General features: G+C 37.2%; 1 protein-coding gene across 2 annotated transcripts in view; it reads left to right on the forward strand.

The window, feature by feature from the left end:
- Positions 1-24,895, forward strand: part of cpm (carboxypeptidase M) — a 35,831-nt gene that overhangs the window by 3,019 nt on the left and 7,917 nt on the right. The window contains exons 2-11 of one of the 2 annotated variants that reach the window (XR_015762119.1): positions 1,389-1,461; positions 3,531-3,704; positions 6,412-6,509; positions 11,814-11,986; positions 14,301-14,400; positions 16,104-16,209; positions 16,347-16,517; positions 17,907-18,059; positions 18,139-18,287; positions 18,830-19,117. Coding sequence is in view for 1 of the 2 variants with exons in the window: in XM_014999018.2 (XP_014854504.1) it covers positions 3,545-3,704; positions 6,412-6,509; positions 11,814-11,986; positions 14,301-14,400; positions 16,104-16,209; positions 16,347-16,517; positions 17,907-18,059; positions 18,139-18,287; positions 18,830-19,081 (1,362 nt within the window). In the remaining variant the exon portion in view is untranslated. Of the gene's footprint in view, positions 1-1,388; positions 1,462-3,530; positions 3,705-6,411; positions 6,510-11,813; positions 11,987-14,300; positions 14,401-16,103; positions 16,210-16,346; positions 16,518-17,906; positions 18,060-18,138; positions 18,288-18,829; positions 23,211-24,895 lie in introns of those variants that run through there. The other variant, XM_014999018.2, reaches the window with a different exon arrangement.

Genomic DNA, 24,895 nt, shown 5'->3' on the forward strand with positions numbered 1-24,895 from the left:
AATATTCCCACCAGTCATTTAAAAATAAATATGCGCCTTTCAGCTCTTGTTTAATCATCTTCTGTCCTGCAGTGTGCAAGTTCAGTCACCAGATGGCGCCACAGTCCTTTAAAAGAAACGTCTTGGTACTGAAGCCGTTTTTGTTCTTGCTGTATTTCAGTTATTTTAACTTTAGAGCCACTGAGGCGGAAATTAAACAGCAGCGAGAATGTTTTAGGTGTTTCATTCACATAAAAGACTTCAATTCATGGAGAAATTATAAAGTGCAAAGATCAAACCGACAGTAGTTCTTCATCTTTAACAGCATTTATTTTTACTTCCAGCGTTACTGGGGATTATTACCATAAATTTAATTGTTTCTTTTAGGATTTAATGCGTTTTTCATAAATAACTTCAATTCTGTCGTTTTATTTACTTTTATCAGATCCAATTCAGGGATCTGACATCACTCCTTTTCCAGGTCAAAGCTGTAAACAGTTGATGTTTTTGTATTTTCAGGGATTACGGACCGCAACAAAAAGCTAAAACCCACAAATATCTTTATAAAAGCGTGTAACTGCTTGTTTTAATATTTTAACACCAAACATTCCTAAATATGCACTAAAACTACAAACTTTTACTACTAAGCTAATAGTAAAAATCTACTAGCTACTGGTGTAGTCTAATAGTTTTTACTTGTAGCTATGCTAGTTTTTACTCTACTAGTGTTAAAAACTAGTAGTTAAACTATTAGTAGAAACTACTAGCTACAAGTGAAGGCTAGCAGTGAAAGCTTACAAGGTTCATGCAGCCACCAATTCATGGAATCATCAAATGACACTTCCTGGAGGTCTAATTGAGGTTAATATTTGAAAGTAGAAAATATCCTTCAGGGAACTTTTCATTCATTCCATGAATGTTCCCAGAGGCAAACTTGGAAAGCTACTACCTTTTGGAAATGTTTAGAGAATATTCCCTGAGGGTTTCAATCTAAAGCTGTTCCCTACACGGAGCTTTCCTCAAAGGTCACCAAAATTACTAAAGTCTTTTAATTCGTTAGTTTTCACTTCCTGAAGAAGAAAGCTTAGTTATTTTCGGGGTACCAGGGCAGCAATGAGCAGAATCAGAAACTCAAACTGTATCTCTTTACGTGTTAGATAGGCAGTGATTGAAGGAGTGCTTGTTGTCCACTTTAATCTAATTAAATTATTCTTTTGAGTAATTTTACATCTTCTGCTCCGTCCACAACCAGTGAAACTAGAATGTGAATGAGGTAAAACGCTGAATCTATTAAATCGGGATGAATCGGCGCTCTGTTTCATTCATATGAACCTGTTAGACGGCTAAGCTCCGCCCTTCCGGATGAGTCAGGGAGGTGCCGGTGATGAATGAGTAACGCTCTCTTGCAGATGCGGCTCCACGTCAGTCTGCCGGTGTCGGTGTGTCGCTGAGCCCAGCGGGGAGACGGCCGGAGCCGGACAGGTAAGACTCCGGTTCCGGTTCTGGTTCTGTTGACAGAACTCTCTGCCGGGTTCTGGAAACGGGCTTGTGGTGACAGAAACCCCGCAGCGCCGGTCATTTGCCTCATATCGCCTGTTTTTCTCTTATGTCTTCTGACATTTCGGTGGTTCTTTAGTTATTTGTTTTCATGTGGTTTTCTTTGATGCATCAAGTTTTTATTTCACCATGGAAACCATGAGCTTCAGCTGAACCCGACAGTTTTATCATAATCACTCAATGACAATAAAAAGTTAATTATTGTAGCATTTATTTATTGGAGCTTCTTTGGGGGGATTTACCAACAGCAGCGCATTGTCAGTTATGTAAAATTATTATTATTTATAATTTTGTTATTTGAGCTGCCTTCTTTTATTTCAAACTAAAGGATCTGTTTAGTTCTTTCACTTTAAAAAAATAATATAGTTTATTAATTTTAATTTATTTTTTAATCAACTGATTTCTGCTGGGTGACATTTATTATTTTACTTAAAATTTAGGTAATTTGACACTAATTTGGCAGCCTAGCCACAGAAACTAAATCAAGACCATTTAAAGCATCTAAGTGTATTTAATATTTATTTATTTATTTGATAATAGCTGAAAATAGCCCATGTTTTTTTAACTAATAATAAATATATTCTCCTTTTTTACAGTAATATCTTCTGCATTTTATTAAAAATACTTAAAAAAAACAACAAAGTCAAAACTTCTGTTAATCTCTATCAAAGTAAAAGAAACATTTACTTCCTCTGAAAAGTTTATTTATTGATAGGTAAATAAAACCTATATATTCTTTATTAATAAGTTTCTTTTCTCTTTTTTAAGTGCCATCTTTGGTGTTTAATTGACATTTGCCTCTTTTTAAAAAAAACAATTTCAAGAACCTGTTTAGTTATTGATATAAAAATAAACATTTAATGTCTCTAAAATGTATTTATTTTTCCAATTCGTCTCTGTGAGTGAAGCTAAGAACTTTGTTCCCAGAAGATTTTCTGACTGTGTTGCAGAAAAAGTTCATCATTGTTGTGAATTTTAACAGAAACAGGAAGTTATTCAACCAATCAGGACACGGAGCCTGAGGGGTTCAGTCAGAACAGAACCAGGCTGAACTTTGACTTGACGGTTGTAATAAGTTACCAGGAACATCTGGCAGATTATTTCCAGTTTCAGACGATTCTGCTGGTAAAGCTAGTTAATGTTTATATCTTTTGTCCTTAAAAGTAGCGTTTAGCACTTAGCATTTAGCATTTAGCGTCCCAGCCTGTGATTAGGTGGAGGAGCCATCTTGTTTACCTCCAGTCAGAATGATGGAGACCAAAAGCTGAACATTTTTATCACAATTTCAGGAAATAACCATAAATTAAAAACCATTGACGTTTTTATAAATGATTAAATGACTTAGATTGACCACTAGGGGCGCCATAAAGTGACATTTTTAATTACAGTTGATTAAATTTATGTAGTTTTCATTTATTTTTACCAGTTTGCAATAAAAATTATGAAATTATTAAAAATAGACAAAGATTTAATGTAAAATCCTGTTATTGTTGGAAAATATGTATTTTTAAAGTTTTCCCACTGAAAAAGGGACTCAGATTTGTGGCGTAATAAATGAAAGTTGTACAGTTTTTAATTTAGTCAAATTTTATTATTTTAGTCCTTGAAATTCTTTCCTATTTCAAATTAAATTCAATAATACTTTATTGATCCTCAAGGAAATTTAAATTTAAATGAACTAAAATACTGCTAGTGATAATAATTCTTTTTCTTAAATTAAAATAATATAAAATAATTACAATAATCACCAGAGACTTGTGGCTCTGACTACTATAATATTAAAATAAAGGAAAAATGGCTGACAGATGAACAACACTCTGTTTTAGCTTCAGTTTTACATTTTAAAAAATATAAATTTGTAAAACAAAATCTTATTCTTAAAAATCATAGAAATTTTGCAACAATTAAAATTATTGACAGTTTATTGAAACCAAATCACATAAAAACAGAATAAAACTGAAAATCATCATCAAATCTCTGTTTTTACCTTCCAGGTGACGCTGCAGGGATGTCTTCATCCCTCTTCCTCCTCCTCTCCCTTCTCGTCCCCACCCTGATGTTGGAGTTTCGTTACCATGACAACCGCGAAATTGAGCAGTACCTGGTCCAGGTCAGCGCCGACAACCCCGACATCACACACCTGTACAGCATCGGCAAGTCGGTGAAAGGTAACGGCAGCAGGACACACAGCAGCCAAAATTCACAAATGCATGAGATTTCTTCTAGAAACTCCAATAACTGCTTATGTTAAGAATTAAAACTAAAAAATCATTATGGAAACCGCCTCAGCGCTAGAGCAGAAGCTAACATCTACGACTGGCTTTTCTCTTAGCAGTTTAGCTAATTAGCAGCAAGGAAAGTGAATGGTGCTCCTGGATTGGCTGCTTCTCTAATTGCTTGCCAACAGCTAGCATTGCACCTATAGCGTCCGAACCAATTTCAGATAAACTCTGTGAAAAATAAAGCACGAATAATTTGGAAAATTATGCACAAACACTGAACAGTGAATAGGCGAGCTGAGCTAAAAGTCGCAGCTCCCTCCTGGAGGGCAGAAAACTGCTAGCTAACGATTACGACCCTTGGCTTTAGCTGTGAAGTTATCTACATTACGCGCTAAACTTAAAAGGTATAAAGTGCTTTGCTACTAACTGTCAAAACTATGATAGCTAGATAACGAGGTCAGGAAAAGTTTTCATTAAAATAAAGTAGCAAGGGAGAGGAGAGTAGCTAGTTATGCTAGCTTGACTATGACAACCTTAACATGTAGATGTGCTGCAGAACTCCATGTGTTCAGGTTAAAAAACGTAAAAAGTTGACCAACACACCAACTTTCTGACAGATCATCAGTAAAGCAGGATTTGAAGTCAGCTAATGATCAGGAGCAGGAAATTATTTTTCAACATCTGAGCACATTTATAAAACGAACTAAAACCTTCCGAAGTTTGTTTCCTGTTTTTGAATCTATTGGCCGTTTGAATGGATGGGAAATAGATTGTTTCCTACACTAGCAGTTTGCGTCAGCTGTCGGCAAAAAATGGAGGAAAATATCAGTCAGTTGGTTGTTCAACAATAATTAGAATTTTTATTCTTTGAAAATATCTTTTGTTGAGTATTGATTACCGATCAATAATCATAATACTTTGACCTTTTTGAATTCTGCACCTAAAATGTAACCAAAGTGTGTAAAAACTGAAACTACTGCTACAATTATTAAAAACTAAAGTTAAAACTAAACAATATTTAATAATAAAAGTTTGTAAATGCACTAAAAAAACTGAATTAGACAAACAAAGTAAAGCTGTTATAACCCTGGTTCTGATAGTTTTTATAAAGTATTTATAGACTTTGAATTTGTGCACAGTTGCTGTAAAAATTTATTTTATCTGAATTTTTTGTGAAAAATCAACAGAAATTGGAAAGTAAAAAATAAACATGAATTAGAAAAACTTTTGGTTGCAATTCCAAGTAAATCCAAGCAAAAATGTTTTAAATCTGCAGTGATTCTGTTTCCACATGCAGAGGGACAGACGGCTCTGATCGTTGACCCGCGCAGCATCAGGTGTCTGTAACCGTAGCAACCTGGACGGCGGCCGGGCGTCTGACGATCGAATGACGGGACGCTTTAATCACCCGCAGACCGGCACGCCGCTAATCTGGGCTAATCCAGGACGCCAACTGGCCTCCTTCCAAAACGCCTCCTTCTTTCTGTTCTCACCTCGTCTGTCCAGGTCGGTCCGGGTCGGACTGGTCGGTCCAGGTCGGTCCGGGTCGGTCTGGTCGGTCCGGTGGTGACTCCCCTCTCCCAGGGAGCTGCAGGCGTGTCTGTAAAATCAATACAAGAAAATCTTTGCTCTTAATCTATAATCTATAAATGCTGATGGATCCAGTTTCTGAGTTTAGGCACAAAACACAGAATTATTATTCTGAATGTTTTATTGCGGAGAAATATGGAATTAATGATCCATCCATCCATCCATCCATCCATCCATCCATCCATCCATCCATCCATCCATCCATCCATCCATCCATCCATCCATCCATCCATCCATCCATCCATCCATCCATCCAATCAATTCATCCATCCATCCAATCAATTCATCCATCCATCCAATCAATTCATTATAATCTAATCAGTTTTGGTTCAGTTCTGTATAAAGTCTGATTGTCTCCAGACTAAAACATCTCTCTGTCTCTCTCTCTCTCCCCCCCCTCTCTCTACCTCTCTTTCTCTCTCTCTCTCCGCCCCCTCTCTCTCTCTCTGTCTCTCTCCCCCCCCCTCTCTCTCTCTCTCTCTCCTCCCCCCCACCCCTCTCTCTCTCTCTCTCTCCCCCCCTCTCTCTCTACCTCTCTTTCTCTCTCTCTCTCTCCGCCCCCTCTCTCTCTCTCTCTCCTCCCCCCCACCCCCCTCTCTCTCTCTCTCTCTCTCTCTCTCTCTCTCTCTCTCCCTCTCTGTCTCTCTCCTCCCCCCCCCTCTCTCTCTCTCCCTCTCTCTCTCTCTGTCTCTCTCTGTCTCTCTCCCTCTCTGTCTCTCTCTCTCTCTCTCCCTCTCTCTCTCTCTCTGTGTCTCTCTCTCTCTCCCCCCCCCCCTCTCTCTCTGTGTCTCTCTCCCCCCCTCTCTCTCTCTCTCTCTCTGTGTCTCTCTCTCTCCTCCCCCCCCTCTCTCTCTCTCCCTCTCTCTCTCTGTGTCTCTCTCTCTCCTCCCCCCCCTCTCTCTCTCTCCCTCTCTCTCTCTGTGTCTCTCTCTCTCTCCCCCCCCCCTCTCTCTCTCTCTCTCCCTCTCTCTCTCTGTGTCTCTCTCTCCCCCCCCCTCTCTCTCTCTCTCTCTCCCTCTGTCTCTCTCTCTCTCTCTCCCCCCCCACCCCTCTCTCTCTCCAGGTCAGCAGCTGTGGGTGTTGGCTCTGGGTCTTCGCCCTCGCCGTCACGCCGTCGGCGTCCCGGAGTTCAAATATGTGGCCAACATGCATGGAAACGAGGTGGGTGAACAAACATGTCCAACAAAACCGACCCAGCTAGCAGGAAGCGGTTATGAACCGACCCACAAAAGGCTTTCAGAGTCCGACTCGGTCGGTGAGCCGCTTTGTGTTGGGACAACGGGCAGCGGGGCGGCCCGCTTTGTAGCGTGATGAGACCGGACAGCGGCTGAGTCAACATGAAGCAGCTTAACTCAGACATCGGTTCATTCAGCAGGAAGTAGCCAACCAGAGAGGAGACGGTTATTTACCCTCTTCCTCCTTCGCTTTCTGCTGCAGAGAATGACAGGAGTTTCCTCAGATACCAACCAAACGCTTCGGGTTTATAGATTTATCAAGATTTAATTTATGGAAAATCAGGATTTTGGGGTTTCAAAGCCCAGAGTGATGCCACTGCGCTCAGGGCGGCCATCTTGGTTCATAAATGTGTTTTACAGCTTCTGCTTATTTGGTTAACTCTGTGATGGAGTAATTAGGTTGAGATTTTCATTTGTTAAATTACAAGAATAAAGTTGTAATATTAGCAGGATAAAGTCATAATTTTAACTCCTTGGTTTAGATGTAAAGTCTCACATCGTGTTTGAAAACTTTAACTATAAATGCACCATTTCCAACCTGAATGTGGCAGTGGCAGCACCATGCTGTGGGGAAGCTGTTCACAGATGACAGGATGATGGATTCAGATCAGAAAACCTCCTAGAGGTTCATCACCACCCTAAACATGCAGCTAGAGACGTGTTAGAATGTCCTAGTCAAAGCCCTGACAGACATGCTCATTCTTCCAGATGTTCTCCGCTAACTTGCTAGCTTCAGCCAGTTAGCGGAGAAGACTGATGAAATATTTCAGACGTGAAGCTGTTCCTGCTGCCAGCTGCAGTGCTGCCTTCAGGGTCAACAGGGTGGATTTATTTGTTTTTGAACGAGTTTCTTCATCGTTGTGGCAAAGCAGACGAGCTGATGCAAGTCCGGCGTCTTACGGATAAATTCAGCTTAAAACAGATCGGCGCGCATTCGTCCTGCGTTTTTAAACCGCTTCCTGTTCAAACAGTGAAGAAACAGAAAAGCTCCGGCGCTGCCGATTAGCATCTCGTAACCGTGGTAACCATGGCTGTCCGTCGGCGCCACTAATGCGTGCGAGTCAGTGGGAACGTCCTTAAAGAGACGAGTCACGCCTGGACACACACACACACACACACACACACACACACACACACACACACACACACACAGGGTTGGTTAACAGAACCAGTGGAGTGTGTCGCTTCAGAAGAAACGTCCGGAAAAAGACTTTCTTTCTTCCTGATTCGTATGCACACACACACACACACACACACACACACACACACACACACACACACACACACACACACACACACACACACAGACACGTCGCAGGAGCGCCGGCTCATGTTGCCTTCAGTGGAGTTCGGTTTCTGCAGACCTCATTTATCCTGAGGAGATCGGGTTCTGCCCATCCGAATCATTGATTATTTTATTATCATCATCAGGGTGGGCGAATCAAAACCTGAGCAACTTTCACCATCAAAGTAGCCATTTCATATGGAAGACCAAAAATGACATATTTAAAAATAAAAGCTAAAATATGGATTTTTTTTTCTTTATACATGCTTTTTTGTAAAAAAAAATTATTACCCTTATGCATTCATTTTCATCAAAATATATTTATTTTTTATTTTTTGTTTCTTATACACTTTTTACTTTTTCTTATGTAAGTGCCTTTGTCAAAAATGACTTTTTTTACTTTTACTTTTCCTTGTACATGCATTAAAAAAATTGTTTTTCCTCATCTTTTATTTTTTACATTTTTTATATTTTACCTTTAAGACAACGATACAGTCATCGGCAGCTGCATGTAAAGACACTTTTCACTGCGCCTCTGTTTTATTCTGCCCTGTTATTCTGCGCCGATACAGTAAATGAATGCTTGCTCTGTTCTTACAGTGAAGCAGATCTAAACAGCTGCGTTCTTACAGAAACATGAAACCTCAATCAAGCCTCTGTCTCTGCAAATGGTTGGAGGAATTAGATTTAAATAAACTCAACAATATTAGCTGAATTAGCTAATGATTTGCAAGAAAAACAATGGACCAACAGGAAAAACAGCATAAAAACAACAACCTCTCCACCTTAAGGTGTGTTTATTATTTTGATTAAGCTGCTTTAGCTGAGAAATGTTGTTTCTTTTGGGGGAAAGGAGGAGATTTCCTGTCCTTCCTGTTAAATCTAGCAGAAAACTTCCCTCAGGCTTCGTCTTTTTGAAGACGGTTTTAACATGTTCCACCTTTACTTCGCTGAAAAGCTGAACCCTTCTGCTAATGCACAGCAAGATAAACAAACCTCAGCTTCTTTCTAAACTGACCAGAAACATCTGATGACTGATGAGGAGTAGATGTGGCCCAAACACTCAACAACACTGGAGCTAAATTGAGATACCTGGAGCTGAGATGATCTCTGAGGCTCAGTCATTAATCCAGGTCTTTACTTAAATCCCTCCATTAAAATCATTCCAGCTCCTTTAGTTCACAGCTGGACTGAAAGGCTGATTTCTGCTGTTGGGAACCACAGGAGAGCAGTGGACACGCTTCCGCTAACCCGCTAATAGCATAGCTAGTTTTTCACTTGGCACTTTTGCTAACTTTGAAAACATTTAGCGCACTTAGCTTCCCCTAAATTAATTTTTCCAGATTACTGGGATGTTAACTTTCAAAACATCCTTAAAATGTCCTAATTTCATGAATATAAAATTATGACCTTAAAAAGTCTTAAATCCATAAAAATAAATTGATGTTTGGGGATTATAGTTTTTCAAGGGGAGATATAATTTGAATTGAAGTTAGTGCTTTAGCCTTAGCTTCCACTAAATACTAATGTCGGTGTAGCTCTTCAGCATTAGCTTCATTAAATACTGTGTTGGTGCAGTGCTTTAGCATTAGCTTAGTTAAAGAGTGTGTTGGATATGCTTTAGCATTAGCTTAGTTAAAGAGTGTGTTGGATATGCTTTAGCATTAGCTTAGTTAAAGAGTGTGTTGGATATGCTTTAGCATTAGCTTAGTTAAACAATGTATTGGATACGTTTTAGCATTAGCTTCTTGTAAATACCAGTGTTGTTGTGTTTAGCAGAGCTAATCTTCATGATTAGTGCTATGGGGTTAGTGCAGCTAACGTTTTAGCTCCATCATATGTGCTGCCAGACTGGATATCAAACTTTTCTGCAGCTAGCTTGGTACTAACCAGATTCTACCTGTTTAGAGGCAAAAATAACTTAGTGGATCAATTTGGGAACAAAAGCTTAGAAAATTTCCATTTTCTCACTTTAAAAATGAAACAATTTTCCACAAATTTAACCCAATCTTGTAGCTTTTCCTTGGAAGTGTTTGAATCAGCGCAACAATTCAAGCACATTGTATTTATCTAGTTTGTGTGTTTTTTTGATGCTGAGACTAAATAAACATCAGATAAAGGAACATGGCAGGAAAAAGAGCATCGCTGATGTCTGCTTGGGAACAATGGCGCTTTGTGCCACAGAAGATTGAGATCTCAGCCTTTCGATGCGCGCAATAAAAACACAGAACAGTTTCTATTGGGGCCGCAGCCGTGCTGTGCAACCATTCCAGCAGGGTGTGTTTGACTGTGACAGGAAGCCGTTCAGATGGATGACAAAGGAGAGAAGAACGATGGCTGGAGGCAGCGACTCGTCCTGACTTGTCTCTAAAGACTCTGAGCATTTACACCTTCTCACCTTTCCCACCCTTCTCCTTTTCTGCTTCCTGAAACTCGCAGTCATTCACAGAGTTTTCCTTTTCTCCCAATACGATCCCCTTCCTTCTAGGAAGAGCCGCCTACCTGTGACTGGATCTGGTTTCCACCTCTCCGACTCGCATTGCTTCAAAGACAAAACACAAAATAACTAAATATATCTGCTACAGTTTCTCTTTTCGTGATACATCGAAGCATATTTATCATTATTATGGATGTATTTTTTATTCATTTCCTGTAATTTTTTCGTCTAGAATTGAAAACAAAAACACTAAACAAGTGACTCAGTCTGGAAAAATTAGCTCCTGCTTTTTGTGACGATACAGTTTTCAATCTTCATGCAATTAGCAACGTTTAAGCAAAACAAAAGTCTCATTGTAGCTCCATAACTTATTTTTACTTCACAGCAGAAACAACAGAAAGTTGGAGATTTTCTAAATATATTTTTACTTTGATACCATTTTCGGTTTTTATACATTTGTGCATTAAATTGTAGAATTTTTTGTACATTTTTCCATATCTGATGATGTCACACCCTTTAGGATTTGACCCTTTTCAAATATTCAGTAACTATTTCAGATTTAAACTGATTTCATTCAAATCAGTTTAAATGATCTCAGTTTAATGTCCACATGTACAGTTTGTTCATTTTAACAAATATATTTCTCGGCTCTTCCACCCAGTGTGTTTCTGCTGCTGTGGGAAACACAGTTTTATGTCAAATCAGCTCAGAGTTCAGAGTTCACACTGACAAACCCTGAATTCACTCCCAGAACACTTCAGCTCTGATTTTTAGAAAACTTTCCTCTATTAGATCTTGAAACAAAGGCTCGCTTTTACATAAGAAGAAAAGGGCCGCTAAAGAAAAAATTCAGAAAAAAGTCAGAGTTATTAGAAAAAAATTTAAAAACCAAAACTCAAGATTCTGAGAAAAAAAATAAAGAAATTTAATTCTGCCTGAGAATTCAGACATTTTCTCAGGATTATGACTTGGGGTCTCATTCTGAGAAAAAAAATCTGAACTCTGAGCCAAAAGTCAAAATTCTGAGAATTTTTTTTTTTTTTTTTTTTTTTTGAAGAATTCAGAATTGTAAGAAAAAAAAAATCAAAATTCAGATTTTTATTCCTGAGAATTCTGAACATATGTCAAAATTGTGATTTTTTTTTTTTTTGACTTCTCAAAATCTTGACTTCTGGTCTCATTCTGAAAAACAAAATTCTGAGTTTAGAGTCAAAATTCTTCGAAAATGAGAAAAAGTCAGAATTCTGAATTTTTTCCGTAAATCTTCTAAATGTCTGCAGCCTTCCATACGACCAGCAGAAAACGCTGTAAAGATGTTCTGCCTCTCAGCAGCTTTTAGTCGCAGCTCGTAGTTTCACTCTGCCTCGCGACGAAGACCGGCTGTAAAAAGGCGGGAATCGCCATGGAAACAGTCGACTAATCATTTCCTGAGCCTGTTTGTTGTAAACAAACCCCTCTGTGTTAAACACAAACTGACCAGCTGTCTGTCTGTTTTTGGTTTTGCTCAGGTTCTGGGTCGCGTTCTCCTCCTCCAGCTGATCGCCGAGCTGGTCCGCGGTTACCGTGACAACGAGACCTGGTCGCTGCAGCTGCTGAACAGCACGCGCATCCACATCCTGCCGACCATGAACCCGGACGGCTTTGACGAGGCCGACACAAACTGCCTGATGAGCCAGGGAAGGTAAACCCAAACCACTTCGTTTTACTGGGACTTTATCTCACAGACAAAATGGTGATTATAGTAAAAATGAAGAACGAGTTTAGAGCTTCACTTTTTTTCCCTGAGTAACCATCTGAAAAGTGCGGCATGCTTTTTAAATTCTTCTTACACATTTCAAAGTTTTATTTTTTGTGAATGGAAGCAGTTATGTACCAGGGTTTGTATGGTGCTTGAAATTCTTGAAAGTCATTAAATTTAGGTGTTTTCAGGGTTTGGAAAGTACTTGAATTCTGTTTAAAGTGCTTGAAAGTTATTAAAATTCATGCCGAACATTTTGGTAATAAAGTGCAATATAATGTTTGGTTAACAGCGTAAATTTTGAAAAGATTATTAACAGTTGCAACCAGGTATTTACATTCGCTTAATAAAAAGACAAATTTTTTAATTTCTCACTGTCTGAAGTTAAATCTTGAAAATTAGTTTTTACTTTCGGAAAGGTGTAAAAGCTTTGTATTACTGGAGATTTCATGTCTGAATATGTTCAGATTTTTTGTTTTGATAATTTTTACGAGAAATATTTTCATATTTCATCTTTTTTATACATTCTGTAAATGTTTAAAATCAGATTTGTATTTAAAACTTAAATAAAATGAGGCATTTTATGGCAACGTAGCTAAAATGTTGTACTGTAGTTAGAACAAGGATGTTTTTTCCTTAAAGCTGGAGATCACTTCCTTTAGTTTCCACTTTCCTCTAATGTTTTAAGACATTTTAAAATCTAAATGGAAAATCAAAATAGGAAGAATGTTGGCTAACACTTTATTTGAAGGGGTGTTCATAAGACTGACATGACACTGTCATGAACATGAAGGAGTCTTTATGACAGATGTCATGAAGCGTCATTCGGTAAATAATGACAGTTTTAATGCAAAATTGCTCTAAAAGTTGCATTGAAAGTCCATTAAAAATGCCAACTTTGCATTAAATTATCATAATTTACAAAGTCATGCAAAGTTGGCTCTTTTAATGGACTTTTAATGCAACTTTTAGAGCAATTTTGCATTAAAAGTGTCATTATTTACCGAATGACACTTCATGACAACTGTCATAAACATTCATAAAGACGGGTGTTATGTCAGTCCCTTTAAATAAAGTGTTACCAAATATTTTTTAACAGGCAGCTAATAATCCAGCTGAACATTTCGTGGCATCAGATGTTTATTGTGCAAAAATTAAACAGTTTTGCTCCAACGCCCAAACTCTTATTACCAGGAAACCGCACATGGCGACGGGTCAGATTGTAGACAGATGGTTAAAGGCTCTCGGCGTCCCGTCGTGTGTGTGTGTTTTACGACCTCATTAAGCCGAGTGTGTGGTCTGTGGGTTCCAAACCTTAGAATGATTTTTTCCTCTTGCATTAAACAGAACGGGGCAGAAACTTGATTTGTTCTTAGTTCTGCACCATTTTCTTCAAACTCGATGTTTTATCTTGAGTTCAGATTTTTACCGGATTTTTTAAAATTTGTTTTAGTTGAACTTCAAACTTTTTCACAGATTTAATTCTGAAAAGTGTGGCATGTTTTTGATTTTAGCTTTTCTGATTAGGCTTGTTGTAATAAGCAATAAACCGGTTAATCACACAATGAATTAAAAAGAGCTCAATAATTTATTTATTGTTTTTCTCTTTTCTCTCTTTCATCTGCCTCTCTGGTCTCAAATTTCCATTCTTTTGAAAGACATTTTGTTTATAATTCATTTTATTCGTTGTTTGTTTATTTATTTTGGATATTTAAAATGTCCTCCATGTGCATTAGAATTTAAAGTTTATTGATCTTTGAGAATGTGTTTTTGTTACCATTATGTTATTTAAACATTTTCTCAAAACAATATCGTTGTAAGAAGAACAGAATGTCAGGATATATTTACCAAACATATGCTCTTCAGTAGAAATCTGGTTTTAATATGAAACTGAATTAACGTGATAAAATATGAGTACTTTGTGTGTTAGCTGCCATATTTTTTTAAAGAAACATTTTTTGTGAGATTATTGTCTTTTATAAATATTTTAAAGCTCTTTCAGATGCAAAACCAATTTTGAGCTTTTTCTTTTTTTGTGATCACAGGCCACACAAAGTCACATTGAGGGCCACGAATGGCCCACGCACCACAATTTGGACACCTTTCCTCTAACTGGTTTTCTTCCAGGAAATTCCTCACTGTTTTATTTTACTGACTTTGTTCCAGTTTGGTTCCCACCCTCTCGTTTCTCTCTGGCTCAGACATTTCTGATGTCTTGATGTTTCCCTCCGATCTGATCGATCTCTGTCCGCTTTAGGGCAAACCATAACGGCGTCGATCTGAATCGGGGATTTCCTGACGCTTTTGCTGGCCTTCGAAAGCAGCAGGAGCTGAATGAGGAGCAAAGGGAAGCTGAGGTTGGTTTCAGTTGGGATTCCTCCTTTTGTTAGGGAGTTTGAGCTTTTATTTAATGAATTTGGCCTAATTTGAGTCATTTTTAGAGTGTTAACTTTACACACTTTGACAATCAGATGTACTTGTTTCGAGATCTATAATTAAACAATTTAGGTTTAAAAAGGATTCAAATGATTCCTGGTAGGAGTTCAATGTGCAAGACACTGTTAGCTCCTCCTCACAGTGGATGTTAGCATTATTAGCTACTCCTCAAAATGGCTATAAGAACTGTTAGCTACTTCAGAGTTGGTAAAGTATATAGCTATCAGGTGGCTAACTATTAGCTTCCCTTTAAGGTTGTTTTATGATACCGTTAGGTACTATGTTAGATGGCTATAAAAACTGTTAGTTATAAAAACTGTTAGCTATAAGGACTATTAGCTGCTCTTCAAATTTGGTAAAGCATTATAGCTATAAGGCAGCTAACTGCTAGCTACCCTTCAAAGTGGCTGTAAAAACTGTTAGCTAACAAACGAAGTGGCTCTGTAGCTAAAAGTACTATTACCCTATAAAAGTTAGCTGGTCGTTGATCATGACACATGAACTTTTATTTAGTAAGAAATAAGGATTCAGTTTGGGTGCAGATATTTTGGTTTGGCTGGAAAGACGAGCAGTTCAGTTTGAGAGAGGTTAAATTTAATATCATTAGCCTATAATTTCATTAGCTGGGTTCATTAGCTTAGCATTGTAACAGATCCAGGTGATCAGACGATATGATCCACTGAGGTGGTTTGTATTGCAAATAGGAGAAGCTCCAGTGCTATGCCTTGGGGGGCAACCAGGTTTATGAGTTATGGCTGTCATGGTGGATATTTATTAAACATTAAATTACCTGTGTAGCTTTAAGATGCCCTGAGGCTAGCTACCAACTTCTTTGACTGATCAATCCAGTTTCTGAAAAATATTGCAACCAATTTTAAACATGAATCAAAATAGTGCTTTCCTGACTTATCTGTGTTCAGTCATGTTTTCCTGCAGCAGCCAGATAAATGCCAGCAGGCAGATGTTGGAGTTTCTGTCTGGACCTGCCACTAAAGAAGGAAAACGAAGTTTATTTTGCTCCTTTCCTCCCCTGCAGCTGAGCAAAAACCACATCCTGATATAAAAATGAGAAATAAATAAATCCAAACCAGCTCTGCTGAAAACAACATAAGTATTTTATTTAAACTGCCTTCCTAAAGCCCCATAGTAGAGCTATATTAATCCATATTTAATAAGCAATAAATAAATTAATCGCATGATTAATTAAAACTAGCTCAATAATTTCCATTTTACTGGATTTATCGTTTTTCCAACAACTGGATGATAAAATCTTAAGTTTGGTGTTTGGTCTCAACTAGGCCCTTATTTTGAAGGGCAATTTTGTTTATAGACACTATATAAATCATTTTGTTTGTTGTTTCTGTTGCTTTATTTATTCTGGACATTTAAACGTCTTCCAGTTCCAGTGTTAAATAATCATTAGCATTTATAGTTTATCGATCTTGAAGGATGTGTTCTTGAATTATTACCATTATAATACTTGGAAAAGGTCAATATTATTGCTTATCACGATAAATTCTGAGATAATTTATCACCCAGCAAAATGTTATTGTGACGGGTCTATCAGCTGTATTTAAGGTCCGGTTGTGTTTTGTTCAGCTGATTTTTTGGTCATGTGATGCAGGTGAGAGCTGTGATTGGTTGGCTGCGAAGCGAAACTTTTGTTCTCTCCGCCAACCTTCATGGAGGCGCCATGGTGGCCAGTTATCCTTACGACAACAGCGACCAAGGTAGAAACAAACCCAGGAACCTCTTGTTGCTGAATTCTGCTGCAGGTTTTAATTGAACCATTTAAGTCTGTATCTTTTTCTTTAAGGTGTGTTAATTGGTTTTAGAAATGGTTTCAGTTTCCCGGCTGGTTTTGCAGGTTCTGGTTGGATGGTCTCGCCCAGCATCGCGCCTGATGACGACGTGTTCGTCCACCTGGCTAAGGTTTACTCATACAACCACGCCTCCATGCACAAGGGGAACCTCTGCGACGACAGTGGCCCTTTCCAGGACGGCATCACTAATGGCTACAGCTGGTACAAGCTGGAAGGTGAGCACAAAAACTGTAAAAACTAAACTACAGTATTTTAAAAATATTTATATCATGTTATGTTAGTTCTTTCTTTAAGCTTGTTTGAAAAAAATCCTTTAATCTCCATGGCAACTATCCAGCTGTTCAAAACACCTGGGTGGACCTAGCTCCGCCTTCGAATCACAGCTCCGCCTCCACTCAGTTCCTTCAGACTAGCCAGCAGCAATTAGTAAATTAGCTCATTATGGGAGCTGCTGCTCAGAGAAATGTTTAAAAACATTAAAGGGTTAATTGAGAAGCCATGTTGGGATGACTTCCTGGAGGCGGAGCTTCAGAAAGAGCAGGAGTTTTAAAGAGACAGAGGCCCAATTTCACGGTGTTAAAACATGAATAAAGTTCTTTTCAGTCAGGAAAGTCAAACTCATTTTCATTTTGTGCCAAATCAAGATCCTGAATGTTGTTAAAGGACCAGTTGTACCAGAATGATGAAACTCAATAACAAACTGTGAAAATATTAATCAATATTTGTTCTGTATTCCATAAGTTCTTGTTAAAGTTTCATATTGATCAGTTTCTCCAGTTTCTCCAATCAAAATCACAGACTTTGTAGTGCTAATTTATAAATATTTGCGATTTTTGTGCTCATGTACATTAAACGTGTCTTTTTGTTTCTCATATTGATCACAGACATGAAGTAAAGCTGAGGCAGAAGTGTAAAAGTAAGAAATACTGCCACCTGCAGGTGGAAGTTAGCATCACTCAGTGTTTTGTCAGTTTTTATAGAAAATTTACTTTAAGCTCTAAATTATGCATTTGCAAGAAAAACTGCAGGGATCTGTTGATTATGCATGAATTTGGCATCTGGAGTTTGAGGGACCATGTCAAGAGCTGCAGTGGGCCAGATTTGGCCCCCGGGCCTTGAGTTTGACATTGGGAGCTTAATTTGTAGAAGAATGGGCCGGTGCTAATTAGAAACTGGGTGCAGCTGTGAGGGGAGAGCAGCAGCCAGGCTGAGTGAGAGAGGTGTGGCAGAGAGGAGCAACGAGGCAAAACAAAAACCTAAAGCAGGGGTGGCCAAGTCCAGTCCTCGAGAGCTACCATCCTGCAACTTTCAGATGCATCCCTGCTTCAACACACCTGAATCAAATGAATGGCTCGTTATCAGGCCTCTGTAGAGCTGATCCCGGTCTGTTGGAGTAAGGATACTTCTAAAACTTGCAGGATGGTGGCTCTCGAGGACTGGACTTGGCCACCCCTGACCTAAAGGCTAAAAGAACCCCAGGAGCAAATAAACCTGATCTAACGACAATAAACAACTAAAAGACAAAACAAAATACAGAAGCTATGGGTAATCATGACTGGAAAACGCATAACACCGCCCCTTTAAGAGCCTCTGTGTGGTTCCAGGTGGGATGCAGGACTACAACTACGTTTGGGCGCAGTGTTTGGAGCTGACCCTGGAGCTTTCCTGCTGCAAGTTTCCTCAACCCAAAGAACTTCCTGCCCTGTGGATGGACAACAAAAAGGCTCTGCTAGCTTACATCCAGCAGGTCCACCTGGGTGAGAACCGGGTATTAGCTTTAGCCCGAAGCTAACACCAGGCGCCGAGAGGATTGATGGGTCTCTGTCTGTCTCTTAGGGGTGAAAGGTCAAGTGTTTGATGGTTGGGGGATGCCGGTGCAGAACGCGGTGGTGGAGGTCGAGGGTCGCAGGAACATGTGTCCGTTCAGAACCAACCAGCATGGAGAATATTACCGCTTGCTGCTGCCTGGAAACTACACCTTCAAAGTAAATGACAATTACTACTTTTTAAACTTTACCTGCACTGATTAGATCTCAGGTGTTAAACTATGCATGGCAGCACAAGAAGGAAAAAACTAATCTTTTCAAATAAGGAATGCAAATTCTTAAAAGAAAATGCAAATTAGCCGTGTTTCCATCTGAAGCGAATCAGGCGACGCAGAGCGAGGCTTCGTTACAAATGGCTGCAGGAAAGAAATGATGTAGAAATGTTTTAGTTTTAATGGCAAAAATTACAATGACTCATATTAGTAACAAAAATAACAAAAGTGTCTGAGTCTCGTGAATTTTTGTTTAAAACATTTTTTTTTTCATTCAGTGGGAAGAAAATCCAGAAATTTTACTTAAGTAAAAGTAAAAATACTTCTTAATAAAACTACTTTAGTAAAAATAAAAAGTAAAACATAGAATACTCCTAAAATGACAGTTTTTCGAGTAAATGTAACTATGTCCCTGATGTCAAATCTGTCCTGCAGGAACAAAAAGTCAAAGTTTCTCATTTTTTTCTTTCCTTCTCATTTTGGTCTCAGGTGTCGTATCCGGGTCACGAGGTTCTGACAGAAACGCTCAGCGTCCCGTATGGTCCAGAACAATATTCTGCAATGAAGCACGACTTTAAGCTGCGACGCGTCGCCTCGGCAACAGTCCGCGTTCAAGCTGAGCCGAGCCCGTCTTGCAATTACTCATTACTGCCTCGAGGCGGCGCTGCGGCCGGATCCGCCTGGAACGGACTGACAGTTGGGTTCAGCTTGGTGACGGTGCTTCAGACTGTGATGGACTGAGCAACAGGTTCTGAACACCGACCCAAACCAAACGAGGTGAGAGGTCATCGAAGGTTGGCTTTACTGGCTGCTGCTGGTTTATGGCTTCGACATGTGCAGAAAAGGAGCTGCCAAGTGAAAACAACGTTTTAGCCAGGAAAAACTGAAAGGATTTCAAAAACTAAAAGAAATGATGGCTGGACTATCTGTTTCAGTATGGAAGAAGATTAGTGCCAAAGAAAAAAAATAATTTAGATTTTTTTTTTTATCAGAATTCTGTAATATTCTGGGTTCAAAAATCAGAATTATAATTTTTAAAAAGTCAAACTTCTGAATTCTGATTTTTAAAAATTCTGAATTCTGAAGCCAAAATTTTGAGAGAGAAGCCTGAATTCTGAGTTTAAAGTCAGAATTCTGAGGTTAAAGTCAAAATATGACCAATTTTTACTGATTTCAAAAAAATCAGAATCCTGGGATTAAAGTCAAAATTATGTGATTAAAGCCAGAATTCTGAAATTTAAATCAGAATTAAAGTCAACAATTTGAGAGAAAAAAAATCAGAGTTCTGAGTGAGAATTTTGGGGTTAAAGTCAAAATTGTAAAAATTTTTAAAGGGCGAAAAGTCAAAATTTGGAGAATTGTTACTTTTATTAGAGTTCTGATTTTTTTAAGTCAAAATCTTGGGATTAAAGTCAGAATTCTGAGGAAAAAAATAAATTTAAAGTCAGAGTTTTTAGGATAAAGTCAGAATTCTGAGGAATAAAGTTAGCATTCTGTTTTTTTCACTGGCCCTGATCCTCTTCCCCAGTCTAATGTTGAATTCAGTTGCACAGAAATTGTTTTTGCATTAAAATATAAAACATGTTTAACTAATTTTACATTTCCTCAACCACTGGTACATTTCTGACATCAGAAGCACAACTTAAGATTTTTCTACGTCTAACAACATTTTATTTAGGAAGGTAACAGCGAGTATTTCAGGATAATTGTTCAGTATTTATAAGACTTTAACTTCAAAGAAGCCATTAAAACTAACTAAAAATATATTAGCTTACTTTTGGTCTATTTACATTGATAAAGGAAGAAAAAGGCAGACAACTTTGAACTTTTGTATTTTTCAGAACAATCTGTCCATGTTGAACTAAAATTGTACTTAAATAATTTAAATTAATAAATAAGGCTGACTACATAAACAGTTATCAGTTAGCAGACGGCGTTTCAACATTTCTTCTGCATGTTCAAGGTGTGTTTTATGTATCCATGAAGAATTTTTATTGATAACATTATTTCTGTAAGAATTGCTTTTAATTTTTTTAATGCACTAATTATTTATCTTTATTAAGGTAGTGAGCTGATTGCTTTAGCATAGCTAATGCTAAAGCTAAAATAAGTTTGGTCAGAATAATTTCCATAATCATTCACATAACATTATACAAATTTATAATTTAATATTTATACTTGTTACAGTATTTATTAACTAAATTCAAAAATAATTCTGCTATGCTAACTGTTCATGTTTCATTCTTTTTATAGACAGGTAGTTGTTGGTAAAATTAATATATTTATAATATCTACATTTATTGTATATATTTTATTACAATTTAATCAAAAGTGATATAGAGATTAATTGTAATTTTTATTCCAGTTAAAATGTATTTAATTCTATATGTTTGAGGGTCTAAAGGCTCTTAGAAAGCTACGGTTAAAACAAATATTGCTGATTGTTTTATGGTCTTGCCTTTTCACAGAAAACTACGTTTGTGAACTAACTGCAGGTTTTAAGGTTATATGAGTAACTAAATCAAATCAATTGCTGTACAACGTAACTAATCACAACTTTTAATTTTGAAATTATGCGCTAACAGCTAATGCAGGCTAGCTAGCAGCATCAGGTTGCCTACAGCAACAAGGTTGAAAAAGATTTTGCTATAATTATTTTTCCAGATTATCTAGTTTTATAAACCAACATTTATCTGTTTATTAGGATTATTTTAATCCTAATAAACCAGCTGTGAAAGTAAAGAAGTATCAGCTGTTAGCCAAACGTTCAGCTAACAGTAGTTAGCTAACAGTGCAGTTGTGTTTTTTTTATGAAATCTTAATTTGAAGCAATATTCAGCATATATGTAAATTAAGGCTAAGATACCTAAAGCCAAAACTTTAAATTGATTAATACAAGATTATACAATCTTTGATGGCGTATTAGGATCCTAGTAGATGGAGAAAAGGTGATAATTTCCACCAAAAAAAACTTAAAAACTTTGAGCTTAATCTCAGAAAGTTTCTGAAAAAAAAAGTTTGAAAACTTGAAAGTGTATTCCATAAAAAAGGGAGAAATTTTGAGATCAATCTCAGAAACTTTCTGGAATAAATTTGGAAATTTCTGAGTTTGAAAAGTCAGAATTTTGCTAGAAAAAAACTTAAATTTTTAGATTGATTTCAGAAATTGTCTGGAAAAAACATGGACAGTTCTGAGTTTCAAAAATCATACATTTTTGACATTCAGAAATTTTTTGAGTTGCAAAAGTCCAACATTTTCAACTTTTGAACCTCAGCAATTTCCAATTTTTTTCCAGAAGATTTCTGACGTTTAACCTTAATTTCAAGATGTTTTTTCCCAAGAAAATTGTTGATTTTAGAAGCAAAGAAATGTACTTAATTTCTTTTTAGAAATTTTTTTGTTTCTTTCTCCTATCTACAGTGGCTCTAGTATGGTGTCGTAAGTATCTCCAGTAACTAAATTTGAATTTAAAATGCCACTGGGCGGCTGGGGATTGCCGTAATAGTTCAGTTTTTATAGAAAAGCATTTATTTTTCTGCATGTCTAATTTAAACAGGTACAAAACTCCAAGGTTACACTTGGAGGAAATCGTCATATTTCTGCTGCTCTCAGAAATGAAAAGGATTTAAATTTAGTTTTTCCTTCTTCAGTACATCAGGGAGGAAAAGTCCTCTGCCTCAGGACTTAGTGAAGTCTTTCCAACCTGAGATTCACTCCCGTTAGTTGAGTGTAATTTTATCTGCGTGGAAAAGCTTTTTAAAATTAGCACTTGAAAGGAGAGAGAGCTGCTTTTAGAACGGCTGGGATTAAAACCAGAGCAGAGCTTTCAGCAAACTGAGAGGAAACCATTTAACTGGTTTGTTCCCCTCAGAAATGAGTTTTTCATCACTGCTGAGGATTTTTTTAATGTTAAATTGCAACAAAAAAGCAAAAATATATTTCTTTATTTGTAAAATAGATCAAATGTGCACTAACACACACTAAAATAACTGATTATAAAACCAAACATTTAACATTTTTGTTTTCTATGTATTTATTTATAAATCTAACCAAAAATGAGACTAAGCTAGAAAAATACTCGAGAGCACCACCCGGTGGCCAATATTGGTATCTGACTCTAAATAATTTCATAAAAACATATTTTAAGAACTAACATTAATTTAGAGGTAGAATTAATCCATATGTATAAAACTGCCTCAGAAACTTTATATAAATATTATTTTATCTGTAACTGACATATTCAAGTATCGTCTTAATACATCAAAACATTCTTTATGACTTTAAATCTTGTGTGAACGCTGTAACTTTAAGTTAGTCTTTGTGTCAATAAACAGGTTTATTCATAACAGCAGGATGGCTGTTTGTTGCTCCAACACAAATCCAGTTTAATTTAATGTTTAATTTAGGGATTTAAACTGAGTTTAGGTGAATTAAGGATGGATTAGTTCCTGGATTGTGGGAACCGTTCAAACCTCAGGACATGATCAACTCTTCAACTGGATCAGGAGGCAAATAATAATCATGGAAGTCACAACTCATGTGGAAGCTGCTAGCTTAATTTGCTCAGACTTGTTCTCACATCTTCAGGGTAAAATGGATATCTGACTCTTCAAATCTGATGTTTTTCTTGCCATATTTCAGGTTTTTCTACTTTTGTTACTGTTTGATATGAGATTTCACCTCATAAAACCTTCTGTGCCACGCTGGACTGGGAGCGACTGCAGGCTTCAGTCGCTCCTCACACATCAGGCCTCAGTAAAGCAGATGCCTTTCTTGTGTTATTTGCTGTGAAAAACTGATGGAAACTGAAATGTGCTGAACCTGGTTGTGGAAGGAAGTCTCATGAATAAAAACTATACGAGTGAAAAACTCGGTGCAGCCGTCATTTCATTCTGTAAATGCTTGTTTTGAGTTTGCGGTTTTATTAAGAGGAAAGTTTGACCTGAAACTAAGAGTACGAGGTATTAAAAAATGTATTTTCAACATTACTGCAATGGATTTTCAGTTGTTGGCGGCTAAGAGCATGATTAGAGTTGACACGAATCTTTACACCTGAGGGAAAATGATATTAAAAAGAGGAGAACCAGCTTTGTATGAACAACAGATGAGCCATTTAAAGACTAAAAACAAAAATATCAAAGTAAAGCAGCTCATTTTTAGGGACTGACACTAGAATTGGATTAACTTTAAAATATTACCTCAATTAGTATTAAAAAACTAATTGGGTGTTAAAATACCCAATTAGTTTTTTAATTGGGTATATCAAGTGAATATTACTTCAGGTGTGCAGATGCATTAAGAATAAAATGTACTATTATCCTGACGCTTCATGAAGAAGAAAAGTTTTATTTTAATGGGACAACACTGCCCCCTTGTGGGCAGAATTAGAAATTACATTCAAACTGCATTGAATAAAACAGATTTTTTTCCCCCTTAATGTTGACTGTCCACTTCAGATGCATGACTTTATTTAATTCATCTAGTTTGTAACTACCACTTTCCTCAAAAGTAAATTCACTACAAAAGCAACTTAACAAACCATTCATATAAATAAAACTCAAAACGGGCAATGTGCTTAAAGATAAAAAGAAAAATTTCAATTTTCTTTGAAAAGATGCATCACTACAGACTCGGTATACTTATATAGATTAAGATAGTATTGATGGAATACTCTAATTTATTTTCTTAGAAGTGAAAAGTTGTGTACTTTCTGAAATTCCAATTAAGATCAGATTTTTTTTGTTAATCCGTGATCCACTAAGAATTTAAATGCCAACTACGACTCATTGTACTCATTTTAAATGTCAAAGTGGACTATAAAACTTTTTTGTTCATTTTGAACATCATTGTAAACTGTAAGTTATTTGTTTTAGCATAAGCATGTTTTCAAGCTCATGACAAGCTATTATTTTTGCACATTTTCAATGTAATGTAATATTTTTTAACCTTTTCAATGTCATACTATACTATAAGTAATTTTTGCATATTTTCGGCATATTGCTATGCTATGACTCACTTTTCAATTTTTCGAAATGATACTATGTGTTGTTTTAGCACTTTTTTCACATCATATTGATGCGTCATTTATGCACTTACTTGCCGCCATAGTATGACTCATTTAAAAACAGACGTCGTACTATGTCTCATTTTTGCTTATTTTTGACGTATTACCTTACTATGACTAAATTTTTAACCTTTTTTTGACGTATTATACTGAATCATTTTTGCACTTTTTCAACGTCATATGAAACGTAAAAACTGTCCTTAATCCCGCCTTTGCTGCTCCATTGGTTAGATCACATGTGTCAAAGTCAAGGCCCGCGGGACACATGTGGCCCGCCATGTCATTTTATGTGGCCACCCAGCGTTTTATAGGCCCAAGATTGACTTAAAATAGGTTTTGAGCACGAATTGACTTCAAACTACATCTCCCATAATGCATTCCGATTGTTACCAGCCAACGTTACGGCTTCTCGCCACTAGAGAGCAGCAGAGTCACCTCAAGCTGCTGATTGGTTTTACCAGCGAATAAAACTGAGACATGGACAAGCTAA

This window comes from Poecilia mexicana, unplaced genomic scaffold (assembly GCF_051168715.1).
Source record: "Poecilia mexicana isolate PSO_F unplaced genomic scaffold, ASM5116871v1 scaffold_23, whole genome shotgun sequence".
In the NCBI taxonomy this organism is placed as follows: domain Eukaryota; kingdom Metazoa; phylum Chordata; class Actinopteri; order Cyprinodontiformes; family Poeciliidae; genus Poecilia; species Poecilia mexicana.